Below are 17905 nucleotides of genomic sequence, written 5' to 3'. Positions count from 1 at the left end.
GACGGGGAACTGAGAGAATGGCACAACGTCCATGCTACCACCTCACAGATAATCACAGAGTGATACAGCCTGGAAACAGGCCCTTCAGCCCAACTTGCCCCAACTGCACTAGTCCCACCTGCCTGCATTTGGCCTGTATCCCTCTAACCTGTCCTACCACGTACTGTCGTAAAGTTTTGATAGTACCTTCTTCAACTACCTCCCCCGGCAGCTCATTCCATACACCAACCACCCATTGTGTAAAAAGTTAGCCCTCACGTACCTATTAAATCTCCCCCCCACCTTAAACCTACATCCTCTGGTTCTTGATTCCCCTGCTCTGGGCAAGATACTCTGTGCGTCTACCCGATCTATTCCTTTGATGATTTTTTACACCTCCATAAGTTCATAGTGTAGACATAAAACCCTATGACATTTAGAAGAGAGGCCAACATAATCAAGAACCATTTTCTTCACGATTTGAAGAAGAGTCCTGACTCAAAACGTCACCTATTCGTGTTCTCCAGAGGTGCCGCCTCACCTGCTGATGTACTCCGGCACTTTGTATCTTTTTTTTGTAAACTAGCGTCTGCTGTTCCTTGTTTCTTCAACCATTTTCATCCCTCTCCCAGCTGGCAGAAGCTTGCAAAAACTTGAAAGCACGTACCACCAGATTCAGACACGGCATCAGAATACTGAAGGGTCCTCCTTTTAGCTAGGGTGTAGTCTCGGTCTCCCAACCTACCTCATTGCGACCCTTGCGCTTTTTTTTGTCGTGCACTTTCTCTGTAACTAACGGTGTAACGCTGAAACGTTATATTCGACACTCTGGTATTTTTCTCTTTGCACGACCTGTAGTACTTGTTCTTGATTTTTCTCTTGTGTAGTAGGTTTTGACTGGATTGCACAAAAAAGTGTTTCACTGTATTTCGGTACAACTGACAATAATAAACAAAAAGCATCCTCGCCGGTCTTCTGGCCAGTATTTATCTCTCAACCAGTAGTTGCGATCTCCCAATCCAACCTCATTGCCGCCCTTGTACCATCTTGCATCTAAACTTCTCTGTGACTCTATAACGCTGTAAGATTATATTCTGCCCTCTGGTATTTTTCTCTTTGCACGACCTATTGTACTTGTGTGTGTGATGATTATACTCGCGTGTGGCATGATTTGATCGGGTAGTTCTGTATCTCGGTGCACGAGAAAATGATATACCAATGCCAACAGCACATGTATCTCACGTTTCCCTTATCCCTAACCAGTCTGAAGAAGGGTCTCGACCCGAAACGTCACCCACTCCTTCTCTCCAGAAATGCTGCCTGTCCCGCTGAGTTACTCCAGCTTGTTGTGTCTATTTTCGATTTAAATCAGCATCTGCAGGTCCTTCCTGCACAGCACTTAAATAATGTTCAGCGGCTCCTTAAAGCCCTGTCCCACCGTATGAGTTCATTCCAAGAGCTCTTCTGAGTTTGCCCTGATTCGAACTGGGAGATTTACGGTAATGGCCACTCGTCGTTACTCTGGGCTCTCGTGGACATTTTTCAATATGTTGAAAAATGTTCACGAGTCTTCCCGAGCTTACCTGCCGGGATCCACTCTTAGTGCTCCACTCTGATTTCCCGTCGTGTTCCTCCAGCAGCGTGTGTTTTTCTTTTGCTCCAGATTCCAGCGAAATACAATCTATTGTGCTACCAGTTTACGCAAACTCTCCTGCACATTTTTAAAACAATTTTTCAAGCTTGTAGTAATACCACATCACATTACAAAAAAAAGTTGCCCCTCAGCTTCCTGGTGGCGAATCTCTGGAATTCTCTGCCACAGAAGGTAGTTGAGGCCAGTTCGTTGGCTATATTTAAGAGGGAGTTAGATGTGGCCCTTGTGGCTAAAGGGATCAGGGGGTATGGAGAGAAGGCAGGTACAGGATACTGAGTTGGATGATCAGCGGTGATCATATTGAATGGCGGTGCAGGCTTGAAGGGCCGAATGGCCTACTCCTGCACCTATTTTCTACGTTTCTATGTTTCCTATTTTCTACGTTTCTATCTTTCCCCTCTCATCTTAAACATATGCCTTCTGGTTCTTGATTCCCTTACTCTGGGTAAAAGATACTTTGCATTCACCCTATCTATTCCCCTCATGATTGTGTACACCTCTGTGAGATCACCCCTCATCCTCCTGTGCCAAGGAATAGAGTCCTAGCCTGCTCAACCTCTCCCTGTAGCTCAGGCCCTCGAGTCCTGGCAACATCCTTGCATGTATAGTATTCACTGTGCTTTAGGACTTCAACTAGGGCTCTGTGTAAATACTAGTTTGGGGGCTTAGTGTGTTATATGATGACTGATATCATACTTTGTTCAGCTTGACAGCCAAGTCTCCCTCCATTAACTCAGATGACTCTATACCACTGAACGTCCTGTGCTTTGGCACATTCAGTAGGGTGCTGTGTAAATACTAGCCTGCCTGTGTAAGTACTCACCCCCCTGAACTGCCTGTGTTATGTTGTTGTTGCAATCATACTTTGTCGAACTTAGCAACAAAAAAAATCTTCATTAGGGTGGCACGGTGGCGCAGCGGTAGACTTGCTGCCTCACAGCGCTAGATACCCGTGTTTCATCCTAACTACAGATGCTGTCTGTACAGAGTTCTCCCCGTGACCACATGGGTTTTCTCCGGATGCTCCGGTTTCCTCCCACATTCCAAAGACGTGCAGGTTTGGAGATTAAATTGGCTTGTAAATTGCCCCTGGTGTGTAGGATAGAACTAATGTACCCTAAACTAAACCTCGGGTGACTATAGTTTAACTCGGGAGTCGGCAACCTTGTTCTGCATGGGGGCCAGGACCCATGTCTGAGCGGATGGCGGGGCCACATCTATCGCCGTAGCGTGACACTTGGTGGTGTTTTTCAATGAGTTTTTCATGTGTTTTTCAATTAGTTTTCTGCAGTTCCCAGGTCCCGGGACTAGCTGCAGTTCCCAGGTCGCCTGCGTGGCCCGGGACTAGCTGCAGTTCCCAGGTCGCCTGCGTGGCCCGGGACTAGCTGCAGTTCCCAGGTAGCCTGCGTGGCCTGAGACTAGCTGTAGCGCCCAGGTCGCCTGCGTGGCCCGGGACTAGCTGCAGTTCCCAGGTCGCCTGCGTGGCCCGGGACTAGCTGCAGTTCCCAGGTCGCCTGCGTGGCCCGGGACTAGCTGCAGTTCCCAGGTCGCCTGCATGGCCCGGGACTAGCTGCAGTTCCCAGGTCACAAAAACGAATTGGAAAAAAAAAACGCATGCGGGCAGGATGATTTTGGGTTACAGGCCGTAGGTTGCCGACCCCTGGTTTAGCTTTTCAGACGTACAGCATGGAAACGGGCCCTTCGGCCCACAGATTCCATTCCGACCATTGATCAACTGTTCATATTAGTTCATTGTTATCCCACTTTCCCTTCCCCTCCCTTTCCACTTGGGGACAATTTTACCGAAGCCAATTGACCTACAAAGCTTCACGTCTTTGGAATGTGAGAGGGGACCGGGGCACACGGAGGAAACCCACACGGTCACAGGGAGACGTACAAACTCCACACAGGCAGCACCCGAAATTGGGACTGAATTTGGGCCAGCGGCGCTGTGAGGCAGCAGCAGCTCCAGCCGTTGTGTCACTGAACCGCCCTAGTTATGAGCTTCCTGTGCTTTGAGACATCCAGTAGGATGCTGTGTGAATACTAGCCTGTCTGTGTAAATACTAGCTTGGGAACTTACTGTATTATATTGTCATTGAAATCATACTTAGTTCAGCTTGACAGCCAATTCTTTCTGCATTAACTCAGTACAGTGGTGCAGCGGTAGAGTTGCTGCCTTGCAGCGCCAGAGACCTCGGTTCAATCCTGACCATGGGTGCTGTCTGTACACAGCTTGTACGTTCTCCCTCTGACCTCGTGGGTTTTCTCCCGGTGCTCCGGAATAGATAGTGTGAATGCACAGTCTTCTGCCCAGACCAGGGCAATCAAGAACCAGAGGACATAGGTTGAAGGTGAGAGGGGGAAGATGTAATAGGCACATGAGGGTGCACTCTGTGTCCTTTTCTACAGAAGAGCAATCCAGAGGTAGTTCAGGCGGGCCAATTCTCATTTGTGCAGACTTACGAAAAATCCACTCCACTAAGAGAAGAGCGGCGTGCACCTCTCTCTGAACTTTCAGTGTGACGCAACCCACTGGAGACCGAAATAAGTACTTTCCAACCATGCTGACTCATGCAGGAAACGTTACGCAGCTGGGGGGGTGGCGGTTTGTGACTGATTCAAGGGGACTTGCTTGTCATCTGCACAAGGAACAGAAGAACAAAATGCTTGCTGCAGCTTTGCAGGCACATTAACGCAACATCACAGCAGAGGGGGGAAGCACCCTGGCACAGCTGGTAGAGCCACAAACTCTCAGCGCCAGGTCCTGTGTGGAGTTTGTACGGTCTCCCTGTGACCCCGTGGGTTTTCTCTGGGTGCTCCGGTTTCCCCCCACATCCCAAAGACATGCTGTTTTGTAGGTTAATTGTATAATAAACCAAGTTGCATAATTCGAATATCTGGGTAAGTCGGGCCAAAGGACTGTTTCTGTGCTGTGTGATGTTATGATTCTTAGGAATTTGTGGTCACAAGTGATTACAACTCTTTAGACTTCAGTGTAGAGATACAGCGCAAAAGCAGGACCTTAGGCCCAGCGAGTCAACGCCAACCAGCAATCCCCGTACACTAGCACTATCCTACACGCTTGTGACACACATTTAGTCAGTTAAACTACAAGTTTGAACGTCTTTTGGTGTGTGGGAGGAATCCGGAGCACCCGGATAAAACCCACGCGGTCACAGGGAGAACGTACAAACTCCGTACAGACAGCAGTCGAGGTCAGGATTGAACCCAGGAGTCTGGTGCTGTGAGTCAGCAACTCTACTGCTGCGCTACTTGCCCCCCCTTTAGGCCCCTGTTTGGCCCTTTTAGTTCATGCTGACTCTGTGAACCAATCCATAGTCCCACAATGAGATACTGTATTTTAGTTGGAGTGGGGCAGCATGGAAACAGGCCCTTCGGCCGATCTTGCCCATGCCGACTAAGATGCCCCATCTAAGCGAGGCCCACTTGCCTGCAATAGGCCTCAAAACCTTTCCTATCCATGTACCTACATAGTCATACAGCATGGAAACAGGCACTTCAGCCCATCAAATCCACGTTGACCATTGATCAGCCATTTAAACTAGTTCCATGTTATGCTATTTTCTCATCCACTCTGTACGCACTAGGGGCAATCTACAGATGCCATTTGACCTACAAACCCGCACGTCATTGGTAGTTGGGGGGTAACCGGAGCACCCGTAGGAAACCCACGCGATCACGGGGAGATCGTGCAGTCTCCACTCAGAGAGCACCCGAGGTCAAGACTTACGAGAGAGCTAATTGTCATATGTACCGATACAGAACAAGGCAATTCCTGCTTGCAGCAGCCCAACATGTTTGTCGGGATCGAACCCGAGTCCCTGGCACAGTGAGGCAGCAGCTCTACCAGCCGTGTCAACTTTGGTGGTGGAGTGGAAACTCAGGTGATCAAGGGAACACAGTGGTAAACAAACAACTGCAGGTGATTGGCGATGGACAAGCAGTGGAACAAAGATAGGTGGAGATAGCGTAGAGAAAGCAGGGACACTGCAGAAGGACACGGGCTGGTTGGGAAAGAGAAATGGCAAATGGAATACAGCATAGTGAAGTGTGGAGTCATGCATTTTGGTAGTACGAATAGAGGTGTAGATTATTTTCTAAATGGGGAGATAATTCAGAAAAAGGGACGGTGCTGGTGAAGGATTCCCAGAAAGTTCATTTGCAAGTTGAATTCGGTAGGAAGAAAGGCAAACGCAATGCTAGCATTTATTTCAAGAGGGCTAGAGCACAAAACCAGGGATGTAATGCTGCGGCTCTATAAGGCGCTGGTGAGGCCGCATTTGTAGTATTGTGAGCAATTCTGGGCACCATATCTGAGGAAGGATGTGCTGGACCTGGAGAGGGTCCAGAGGAGGTTTACAAGAATGATCCCAGGAATGATGAGTGTTTGATGGCACTGGGCCTCGACGTGCTGGAATCTAGAAGGATAAGGGGGGGATGTCATTGAAACTTAACCGAATAGTGAAAGGCTGGGATAGAGGGGATGTGGAAAGGATGTTTCCACTAGTGGGAGAGTCTTGGGCCAGAGGCCACAGCCTCAGAATAAAAGGATGTACTTTTAGGTAAGGAGATGCGGAGGAATTTCTTTAGTCAGAGGGTGGTGAATCTGTGGAATTCATCGCCACAGACAGCTGTGGAGGCCAAGTTAGTGGATATTTTTTAAGGAACAGATTCATAGATACTTGATTAGTATGGGCGTCACGGGTTATGGGGAGAAGGCAGGAGAATGGGGTTGACAGGGAAAGATCGATCAGCCATGATTGAATGGCGGGGTAGACCTGATGGCCTAATTCTGTTTCTATCACTTATGAAACAAAAATTAACGGTGGGGTAGGGTGTGGGGCTGGGCTAATAGAATTGCAATAAAATAGCCCCTCGATATAACGGACCTCGGGGATGGAATAGTGTCCATTATTGCCGATTATCCGCCATAACCAGATAAGGCAGTTGCTCCGACCACCTAGTGGTCACTCCGTGAAACAATTTAGTTGTTCTCATGTACAAAATTGTTTTTAACAGCTAAACAATTATTTTTGGTACTACGAACAATGCCAAAGGCAGTTTCTTACATTGTAGAGCAGGCTGTGAAGAAAGCAAATGGCATGTTGGTCTTCATAACAAGAGGAGTTGAGTAGAGGAGCAAAGAGGTCCTCCTACAGTTGTATATGGCCCTAGTGAGACCACACCTGGAGTATTGTGTAGATAGATAGATAGATAGATAGATAGATAGACAGACAGACAGACAGACAGACAGACAGACAGACAGACAGACAGACAGACAGACTGTATTAATCCCCTTATTCAGGGGAAATTCTGATGTCCTTGCAGCACACTAATAAAAATACAACACAGTATTCATAAAGAAATTCAACACCAAAACATCCCCCCACAGTGATTCCCACTGTGGGGGAAGGCACAAAGTCCAGTCCCCATCCTCTTGTCCACCCATAGTCGGGCCTATTGAGGCCTCCACAGTCGCCGCCACGGCGCCCGATGTTCTCGCCGGGTGATGGTACTCCGGCGTCGGGAGAACCCCCAGCGGCTTGGGGTGCCAGGAACGGCCGCCTTCCCACCGGAGCCTGCGGCTTCCAAGCCAACAGTGTACAGTTTTTGTCCCCTAATTTGAGGAAGGACATTCTTGCTATTGAGGGAGGTTCACAAGGTTAATTCCCGGGATGGCGCGACTGTCATATGTTGAGAGAACGGAGCGGCTGGGATTGTATGCTCTGGAGTTTAGAAGGATGAGAGGGGATCTTATTGAAACATATAAGATTATTAAAGGTTTAGACATGCTGGAAGCAGGAAACATGTTCCAGATGTTGGGGGAGTCCAGAACCAGGGGCCACAGTTTAAGAATAAGGGGTAAGCCATCTAGAACGGAGACGAGGAAACACTTTTTCACACAGAGAGTTGTGAGTCTGTGGAATTCTCTGCCTCAGAGGGCGATGGAGGCCGGTTCTCCTGATACTTTCAAGAGCGAGCTAGATAGGGCTCTTAAAGGTAGCGGAGTCAGAGGATATGGGGAGAAGGCAGGAACGGGGTACTGATTGGGGATAATCAGCCATGATCACGTTGAATGGAGGTGCTGGCTTGAAGGGCCGAATGGCCTACTCCAGCACCTATTGTCTATTGTTTAATAAGGTTAAGTGTCGATCCAAGTAATTGCTCGTCAATTTCAATGGACGGTCACAGTGGTACAGCGGTAGAGTTGCTGCCTTACAGCGAATACAGCGCCGGAGACCCGGGTTCGATCCCGACTACGGGTGCTGTCTGTACGGAGTTTGTACGTTCCACCCGTGACCTGCGTGGGTTTTCTCCGAGATCTTCGGTTTCATCCCACAATTGGCTTGGTAAATGTAAAAATTGTCCCCAGTGGATGTAGGATAGTGTTAATGTGCGGGGATCGCTGGTTGACGTATACCCGGTTAGCCTGTTTCCGCGCTGTATCTCTAAACTAAACTGTCAATTTCAGTGCCGTATCAATTTCAATTCATACTCCGCAGTGTAAGTGGCAGCCTGTGCTCTTAAAGAGTAAGTCCGCTGTAACCAAAATCTATTATAATGAGGTCTAGAAGAGGGCTCCCCCTTCCCCACCAGTTGCTGGCTCTCGCCCCCCACCCTCCCACTGTCTTCCCCAGTGCCCTGGTTTGCCCGCAGTTCTGTCCCACAACCTCCCTCCCCCTGCTGATGATGTGTCACTGCTGATCTGCTGCATCACGTCAGATGACCAGCATCGTGGCCGCAGGCTGACTCAGCTCACCGTGCATGGGCATGACAGCAGTGCGGACCGGTGGGGAGGCTGCTGCCTCACACGCCCATGTGTGCAGTCCCATAGAGGCAACACACTGCAGGTGCTGGGTCCGTGCGTGTCTGTCAGTGTGCGTATGTGTGTGTGTCGCTGTCTCTGTCTATGTGTGTGTGTGTGTGTGATCTATGTGTGGGTCTGTCTGTCTATGTGTGTGTGTGTGTCTATGTGTCACTGTGTGTTTGTCTATGTGTCAATGTGTATGTGCATCTGTGCGTGTGCGCGTCGATGTGTCTTCGTGTTTGTGTCTGCGTGTATGTCTGTGTGTGTCTGCGTGTGTGTCTGGCTGTCGCTGCCTGTGTGTGTGTGTGTCTTTGTCTATGTGTGTGTCTGCCTGTCTCTGTGTGTGTATGTCTCCGTCCGTGTGTGTGTCTTTGTGTGTGCGTCTCTGTCTTTGTGTCTGCGTGTGTGCATCTGTGTCTGCGTGTGTCTGGCTGTCGCTGCCTGTGTGTGTGTGCGCCTGTGTGTGCGTGCGTGCGTGTGTGGTAGGTATGGAGGAGGCGCTGTGCTGGAGTAGCTGTTCTACCGTTGTATGCTACAGAATCAGACCTCTGCTACCCAGCTGCTTAAAGTCTGCATTGATTTGTTAAACAAATATACTTTAGTCAAACGCTGAACTCATTTTGGTCAGTACAGACAGGTTGGACCCGAAGGGCCTGTTTCTGTGCTGTCTGACTGTCTGACCCCTTTAGGCCGTCTGTGGAATTGGTTTTTTACGTATCCCAGTGACTGTAAGGGAACCGAATCTGCAGTTTCCAAAAGGAATTGCGTGTTTCAACAGGGCAGTGAGTCAGCAATGGATGGGAGTGTCGTCTACAGCGTCTCAATGCCCTGCATGGCTTTGAAGATGGACACAAAATGCTGGAGTAACTCAGCGGGACAGGCAGCATCTCTGGAGAGAAGGAATGAGTGACGTTTCGGGCGGGGCGACCCTTCTTCAGACTGAGTGTCAGGGGAGAGGAAAACTGGAGATATGGATGGGTACAAAGAGAATGTAAGGTGTGAAAACGACAGATCACTGTAGGCGATGATCAAGGAAATGTAGAATGGTTCATTGTTAGCTGAGGGGAAGGTGACAACGAGGAGTACAAGCAGTAAAATTATTCAGCAGGACAGTGAAACTAGTCGGAGAACTAAGGTGGGGAAGGAATGAAGAGAGAGGGAAAGCAAGGGTTACTTGAAGTTAGAGACGTCAATGTTCATACCGCTGCCCAAGCAAAATATCAGGTGCTGTTCCTTCAATTTGCACTCTTCGACAGTGGAGGAGGCCCAGGACAGAACGGTCAGTGTGGGACTGGGAGGAGGCGTTGAAGTGTTTGGCAACAGGATTGCATCATTCCTGTGCTGTACCTCTAAAGTCTAAAGCCATTGTGGGCTGAAGGGCCTGTTCCTGTGCTGTACTGTTCGATGCTCTGTGTACCCAGTTCTCACTCACTGTCTCTCTTCGCCCCCCCCCCCCCAGTCTCTCCACGATGCCCGGATCTCTCCCCGCCAACGCGGATGCCCGCTGGCCCAAGGATGTGGGCATCATCGCCATGGAGATCTACTTCCCGGCGCAGTTTGTGGAGCAGTCGGAGCTGGAGCACTTTGACGGGGTGGACGCGGGCAAGTACACGGTGGGGCTGGGCCAGTCCCGCATGGGCTTCTGCTCCGACCGCGAGGACATCAACTCGCTGTGCCTGACCGCGGTGCAGCGGCTGCTGGAGAGGAACGGCCTGCCGTGCGAGAGCATCGGGCGGCTGGAGGTGGGCACCGAGACCATCATCGACAAGTCCAAGTCCGTCAAGACCGTGCTGATGCAGCTCTTCGAGGAGTCGGGCAATACTGACATCGAGGGCATCGACACCACCAATGCCTGCTATGGGGGTACTGCCGCCCTCTTCAACTCCGTCAACTGGGTGGAGTCCAGCTCGTGGGATGGTGAGTCCGGCCCGTTTGGCCCATGCCCACCCAGACAGTCACACAGCAACGACAACCGGCCCTTCTGCCCATCTGACCCATGCTCACCCAGAGAGAGTCACACAGAGAGGAGAACTGGCCCTTCGGCCCATCTGACCCATGCTCACCCAGACAGAGTCACACAGAGAGGAGAACTGGCCCTTCGGCCCAACTGACCCATGCTCACCCAGATAGTCACACAGCGAGTAAACCACCCTTTGGCCCACCAGGCCCATGCTCACCCAGATAGAATCACACAGCGAGGACAACCGGCCCTTCTGCCCATCTGACCCATGCCCACACAGATAGTCACACAGCAAAAAATGCCGCTTCGGCCCATCTCGCCTATGCCCGCCTGAAGGAAATCATTGTGGACTACCGGAAGACCAGAGGCGGCAGACACACCCCCATCCACATAAACGGGACTGAGGTCTCCAACTTCAAATTCCTCGGGGTACACATCTCTGAGGATCTGTCCTGGTCCCTCAACACCGCCAAACTGATTAAAAAGGCGCAGCAGCGCCTCTACTTTCTGAGGAGGCTTAAGAAAGCTCACCTGTCCCCTCAGATCCAGTCCTGTGCCATAGAAAGAACCCTGACCACCTGCTTCACGGTGTGGTACAGCGGCTGCACCACAGCTGACAGGAAGGCACTGCAACGGGTGGTGAAAACGCCCATCACATCATCAGTGCCCCGCTCCCTGCCATGGCTGTCCTTCACCGCACACGGTGTCTGAGACGGGCTGGCAAAATCATTAAGGACCCCTCACACCCCAACCATGGACTGTTTGCCCTCCTCCCATCAGGGAGGCGGTACAGGAGCCTCAGGTCTCGCACCAGCAGGCTAAGGAACAGCTTCTTCCCCAACACCATTACCCTGCTGAACTCACAGGCCCGGCGCTAGCCCTCTTCCCCCCCTCTCATCATTTATAGTTATATAATTTATAGTTCAGCTCTTATTCACCAGAATATAGCACATGTCAATCTTTGCACCTTAACAACTATCTGTATATATGTATATGCCTACGTACATACACCAATATATCCTCATTTGTATATATTGTCTTCATCAGCACTTTACTGCTTTGCACTCTGGTTAGATGCAAAACTGCATTTCGTTGTACCTGTACTTGTACTATGCGCTATGACAATAAAGGTGAATCTAATCTAATCTAATAGATTGATGCAGTGCGGCAACAGGCCCTTCGTCCCATCCCTCCCATACCCACACAGATAGTCACACAGTAACTAAACTAAATTGCAATTCAAGGACAGTTTCTTCCCAGCTGTTATCAGGCTACTGAACCACCCTATCAACAACTTGAGAGCGGTCCTGAACTACCATCTACCTCTTTGGTGACCCTTGGACCATCTTTAATCAGACTTTACTGGGCGTTATCGTGCACTCAACATTATTCCCTTTGTATCCTGCATCTGACGGCTCGATTGTAATCATGTATTATCTTTCCGCTGACTGGATAGCACGCAACAAAAAGTTTTTTACTGTACTTTGGTGCACGTGACAATAAACTAGACTAAGCTGAAGCCCAACCTCTTACTGTAGCCCAGGCTCTTGATTCCTGGCAACGTTGTTGTAAATCTTCATGCACAATCGCACGGAACTGACCCTTCCTTTCCCGTGTGCCTTGGCAGGGCGGTACGCGCTGGTGGTCGCTGGTGACATCGCGGTGTACGCCACAGGGAGCGCCCGTCCCACGGGAGGGGCCGGCGCCATCGCCATGCTTGTCGGACCCAACGCGCCCCTGGCCTTCGAGCGAGGTACGTAGGCACAAGGACTCCCAGGGACTCCGGTCTCCCACCCAACGTGGCACATTGAACGTAAACACAAAATACTGGAGTAACTCAGCGGGACAGGCAGCATCTCCGGAGGGAAGGATTGGGTGACGTTTCGGGTTGAGACCCTTCTTCATACTGATGTCAGGGAGGGGGCGGGACAAAGATAGAATGTAGTCGGAGACAGTGAGACTAGTGGGAGAACTGGGAGGGGGGAGGGGATGGGGAGAGAGGGAAAGCAAGGGCTATTTGAAGTTAGGGAAGCCAGTGTTCATACCGCTGGGGTGTAAACTACCCAAGCGAAATATGAGATGCTATTCCTCCACTTTGCGCTGGGCCTCACTCTGACAATGGAGGAAAGGTCAGAATGGGAATGGGAGAGGGAGTTGAAGTGCTGGGTCACCGGGAGATCAGGACCTCATGACGCTCTGAGAGAGGGATGTTATCACGGACTATACGTCTGTGTGTGCATGTGAGTGTGTGTGTGCGCATATTTTTTTTGTAGGTGTATGTGTGTGTGTGCGCGCCTCTGAGTGTGTGCATGTATCTGTGCGCGTCTGTGTGCGAGTCTTTTGGCGTGCGTATCTGTGAGTGCGTGTGCGTGCACGTATCTGTGTGCGTGTATCTATGTGTGGGTGCGTAGCCAGGATTGTAAGAGCTCATTGTTCCCTTCGCTGCAGGCCTGCGGGGAACGCACATGCAGCACGTGTATGATTTCTACAAGCCCGACATGGTGTCAGAGTACCCGGTGGTGGACGGCAAGCTATCCATTCAGTGCTACCTCAGCGCGCTGGATCACTGCTACAAGTTCTACTGCAACAAATACCAGGCTCAGAAGCAGAAGGGTGAGTGCTGGGGCCTTTCATGACGACAGCTGTGACATTCCACAAATGGACAGCATGGGCTGCAAACTACCTCACATTCCCCTCTGCTGCCAATTATAAGTGATATGAGCAAAATAAGGCCATTCGGCCCATCAAGTCTACTCCATTATTCAATCGTGGCCAATCTAACCCTTCTCCACATCACCCCTGACACCCGTTCTGGGCCATTCTTAGTCGCGTGTGTGACCAAAAAGATGAAATGTTGTGGAACACATCTCTTCTAATTCTGAAAGCATTACAGGTATATTGTTTTGTACTGTAATATGATTCATATTTTTATCAAGTGAAATTTTTATGTTACCTGACCATGTGGCTTCCTGTAACCACTTTACAAACTCTGTGAATTTTAAAAAGCTGGAATATTCATATCTTTAGCAGACAAGCATTATAGTTCTGTAGGTAGGAAAATAGCAATGAATAAGATTTGTCTCTTGCAAGAATATTTTTAATGTTTCACTCCGCACGATGACCTCGGGTCACGTGTGTGACACTTGGGTTCACTTTCCCAAGCTTGGCCCGTTCTAATCAAGAATCTGTCAATCTCCGCCTTAAATATATCCATCGGCCTCCACAGCCGTCTGTGGCAAATAATTCCACAGATTCACCACCCTCTGACCAAAGAAATTCTCATCTCCTTCCGAAAGGAAGGTCCTTTAATTCTGAGGCCGTGACCTCTAGTCCTAGACTCTCCCACTCGTGGAAACATCCTCTCCACATCCAAGTCTTTCACTTGCATAATCCATATCTACGCTGTATCTCTGAAGTCTGAACGTGTTGAAAGGGCAGGGAGAGAATTGATGGGCTGAATGGCCCGGGGGTGTAGTTTGGATTGTAGTGTTGCTCCCTGCTCACCACCATCTCTCTCTCTCCCTGTGCCGGCTGTGTTTCAGAGGGCAGTGATGCACGCATCACCATGCAAGACTTTGACTACATGGTGTTCCACACGCCCTACTGCAAGCTGGTGCAGAAGTCCGTGGGCCGCCTGCTGCTCAACGACTTCCTCCGCCACCCCAAGCCCAACACCGAGAGCGGTCTCTTCAGCGGCCTCGAGGCCTTCAGGTGAGCCCGCGTCCGTCCCCACACCATCGCCCCCCCAGGCAATCCATTCACACCCCCCCCCCCCCCCAACTGGCCACCCTGGGTACTCCGCCCCGTAGAGTCCCTGCCCCCTGTGATCTGTCCCCACCCCTTGCGGTTCGTTGTTGTTCCATCCTCCCCGCCCCCCCCTACCCCCCTCAGCGATTTTTCATCTTGTCCGTTCCCCCCCTCCCCACCTCGGTGATCCGTCTGTCCTCTGGCGATCTGTCATGCCAGCGGTTCGTCGCTCACCATCCCCGCCACCATAGTGATATTCCTCCACATCACCGTCCGCCCTCCCCCACTCCTCTCCGGTGGTCGGGCCAGGCCTGTGGGGAAGGGGCGGCGAGCATTCCAGGGACATTCCTGCTGGGACTGATTGGTGCCCTGTGGACCTGCTGGGAATGTGGGGAATTGGTGTCCAGTAGCCCTGCTGGGAATATGGGGAATTGGTGCCCTGTGGATCTGCTGGGAATGTGGGGAATTGGTGCCCTGTGGACCTGCTGGGAATGTGGGGAATTGGTGCCCTGTGGACCTGCTGGGAATGTGGGGAATTGGTGCCCTGTGGATCTGCTGGGGCTGTGGGGAATTATGAAGCAGCGAGCGTTTCGGTGAGCTGCTGGGACTAAGGTGGTGTGCGTCTGTGTGGCAGGGACCTGAAGCTGGAGGACACGTACTTCAACAAGGATGTGGAGAAGGCTTTCCTGAAGGCCAGCGCCGAGATCTTCCAGCAGAAGACCCAGCCCTCGCTCATGGTCTCTAACCAGAACGGCAACATGTACACGCCCTCTGTCTACGGCTGCCTGTCCGCTGTCTTGGCCCAGTAAGTATCTCCCCCCCCCCCCCCCCCCCCCCCCCCCCCAACCTCCCATAGCGTTGCAGAACGTCCGTGTTCTCCAACACAGCCACAGACGTGGGCATGGAGGGAGAGATTAGTTTATCTTGGCATCATACTAGAGACGGGCACTGTGGGCTGAAGGGCCTGTTCCCCTGCTGTACTGTTCTATGGTCTAAAGTGGGTGCCATGTTCTGTCCCACTCTCCGTGATTGATGATCTAACGGTTTGCTCTCGGTGTGCTCTGTCCCACGCGCTGCGCTCTCCGATCTAACCTGTGTGCTCTCTCTCTGTGCTCCGTTCCACGCGCTGTGCTCTCTGATCTAACGGTGCGTTCTCTATGTGCTCTGATCCACGTGCTGCGCTCTCTGAACTAACCTGTGCACTCTCGCCCCCCGCAGACGCTCGGCCAAGCAGCTGGCGGGCCAGCGGATCGGCCTCTTCTCCTACGGCTCGGGCTTTGCCGCCACACTGTACTCGCTGCGCGTGAGCCAAGAAACCGCGCCCGACTCGCCGCTCGACAAGCTGGTGTCCAGCCTGGCCGACCTGCAGGCCCGGCTCAACTCCCGCAAGAAGGTGTCGCCAGAAGACTTCGCCACCAGCATGAAGCTGAGGGAGGACACCCACCACCTGGGTAAGGGCACTGCTCGATGGGGCCGACGTGGGCACTACTCGACGGGGTCGACACGGGCATTGGGCACTACTCGACCCGGGCACTCTTTGACACAGGCACTGCTCGACGGGGCCACATGGGCACTGGGCATTGCTTGACACGGTCACTGGGCGCTGCTCGAAGGGGCCACACGGGCACCGCGGGGGCTGGGGGCTGCAGACGGCACTAAGATATGTAGGAACGAACTGCTGATGCTGGTTTAAATCAAAGTTAGACACAAACTGCTGCAGTAACTCAGCGGGACAGGCAGCATCTCTGGCGAGAAGGATGGGTGACGTTTCGGGTCGAGACCCTTCTTGAGGCTTATGTCGGGAGTGGACAGTACAGAGATAAAATGTAGTCAGAGACAGTAAGATTGGTCGGAGAACTGGGAAGGGGATGGAGAAAGGGAAAGGGAACTGCAAGTAGCCCTTGCTTTCCCTCTCTCTCCATCCCCTCTCCCTCTCCAGTTCTCTGACATCAGTCTGAAGAAAGGTCTCGACCTAAAACATCACATGTTCCTTCAATTCAGAGATGCTGCCTGTCCCGCTGAGTTACTCTGGCTGTTTGTGTCTGCCTTCTGCCACTTTAAGATACTTTATTATATTTGTCACATGTACCGAGGTACAGTGAAATTCATTTTGTATCCAGTTCAGTACACGTATCACGATACATAAGCACTTAGACACATCTTAGATACGCATCTTAGGTACAGTACAAGTTTATAGCAGTAATACACAGAGACAGTATAAAGTCGCCAGATATGGCACCATTTACAAGTCCCAGTTGTTATAGGTGCACAGTTCATAACCAATCCATGAAGGCCTATTGTCCTGGCAGCGTTGCAAGGTTGACCTGGCCGACCTGGCCAAGAGTAGACTTGATGGGCTGAATGGCCTAATTCTGTTCCTGTGAGCTTCAACCATGCCCGTCTGCGCGGTTCTGTGCGTTCCCACTCACGTCCCCGCCCCGCGACTCTCTGCCCGTCCGCCGGGCTGCCACCTGTGCCCTTCTCCCCCGCTGACGTGCCCCCTGTGCCCTCTCCGCAGCCGGGCAGCAGCCCCGGGACGCGGTGGAGGATCTGTTCCCTGGCACCTGGTACCTGACGGGGGTGGACGACAAGCACCGCCGGGACTACGCCCGCCACCCCTTCCTGCTCAACGGCACGGCCGAGCCTACCCGCGGCACCACACAGGTACCGGCTCAGCACCGCAACACTCTGGGGCGGGGAGGGGGAGCGGCGGGGAGGGGGTGTGGGGGGCCGGAGCCGGGGGGGGGGGGGGGGGGAGGGTGGGAATGGGTGTGGGCGAGGGAGGGGGGAGCAGAGTGGGAATTGGTGTGGGCGAGGGAGGAGGGGAGGGGGAGTGTGGGTCAGGGAACCTAGAGAGGGAGGGAACCTGTGGGAACGGGCTTATGGAAGGGTAGGGGGAGGGAGGGCTGGGATGGAGGGAGAGGTAGGAGACGAGAGGGAGGGGTGACCAATGAGGGGTTCCAACGAGGAGGAACGTGAGATAGATGGAGGGGTGTCTGCGGGAGGTTGTGTCGCAGCTTCTAACCAATGCTCTGCTCCTCTTCCCCCCCCAGTGCGCTCCCAGCCCCGCCAAAAAGATGCCCAGAATCCCAGCCACGGCCGCCAAAGCCGGCACGGCCGGCCTCACCAACGGAGACCACTGAGGCAGCTCCCTGCCCGCGCGGACCGGACGGTTGAACGGGGGGGGGAAGGGGGGCAGAGAGAGAGTCCTCCTCCCCCCCTCCCCCTCCCCTCCCCCGGCCCGCTGAGTCTGAAGATCGATGCATGAAATTGGCGGCATCCCTGGACAGTGGGCGGCAGTCGGAGTCCGGGACGGGACCGTACGGAAGACCCTCGTCCTGTCCCCACTGCTTTGTCCTTTCCATTTGCAAACCGGACCCTGTAATTATTTTTTTAATTCTGTTGGCTTGTTGGCTCCCCTTCCCCCCGTTTAATCGCTCTGTAATTTAGCTGTTCGCACCCTTCCCCTTCGTTTGCCACCGGGTAACGTCCGCACTGTGAGTTAGCAGCGCTGCCAATGACGTGCAGACTCCTGGTCCCGTCTCCCCTCCCCTCTCCCCCGCCGCTGTTTGTGATTGTGTTGGAATTTAATTTAATCTAGCGCGCGTGTGTAAAAAAAAAACACAAACCACGTACAAACGACACACGTGGCAGCAAACCACAGATTCGTTGTAAAGTTCTTTTTAAATAAAATGTACACACTGACGCTGAATTGGTCTAAATCAACCAAAAA

General features: G+C 52.1%; 1 protein-coding gene across 6 annotated transcripts in view; it reads left to right on the top strand.

Annotated features, from left to right (window-relative positions):
* hmgcs1 (3-hydroxy-3-methylglutaryl-CoA synthase 1) overlaps positions 1 to 17905 on the top strand; it is a 41024-nt gene extending 23119 nt beyond the window's left edge. For all 6 annotated transcript variants that reach the window (XM_033018465.1, XM_033018467.1, XM_033018463.1 and 3 more), the window contains 8 exons: positions 9925 to 10382; positions 12053 to 12178; positions 12874 to 13038; positions 13968 to 14136; positions 14807 to 14977; positions 15391 to 15623; positions 16691 to 16836; positions 17226 to 17905. In XM_033018465.1, the coding sequence (XP_032874356.1) occupies positions 9935 to 10382; positions 12053 to 12178; positions 12874 to 13038; positions 13968 to 14136; positions 14807 to 14977; positions 15391 to 15623; positions 16691 to 16836; positions 17226 to 17315 (1548 nt within the window). In that variant the 5' untranslated portion in view covers positions 9925 to 9934 and the 3' untranslated portion in view covers positions 17316 to 17905. The remainder of the gene's footprint in view (positions 1 to 9924; positions 10383 to 12052; positions 12179 to 12873; positions 13039 to 13967; positions 14137 to 14806; positions 14978 to 15390; positions 15624 to 16690; positions 16837 to 17225) is intronic.

Source organism: Amblyraja radiata, chromosome 3 (assembly GCF_010909765.2).
Source record: "Amblyraja radiata isolate CabotCenter1 chromosome 3, sAmbRad1.1.pri, whole genome shotgun sequence".
NCBI classification, from domain to species: Eukaryota; Metazoa; Chordata; class Chondrichthyes; order Rajiformes; family Rajidae; genus Amblyraja; species Amblyraja radiata.
Note: the sequence above shows the minus strand (reverse complement) of the source record. Positions and strands in the feature narration are given on the sequence as shown.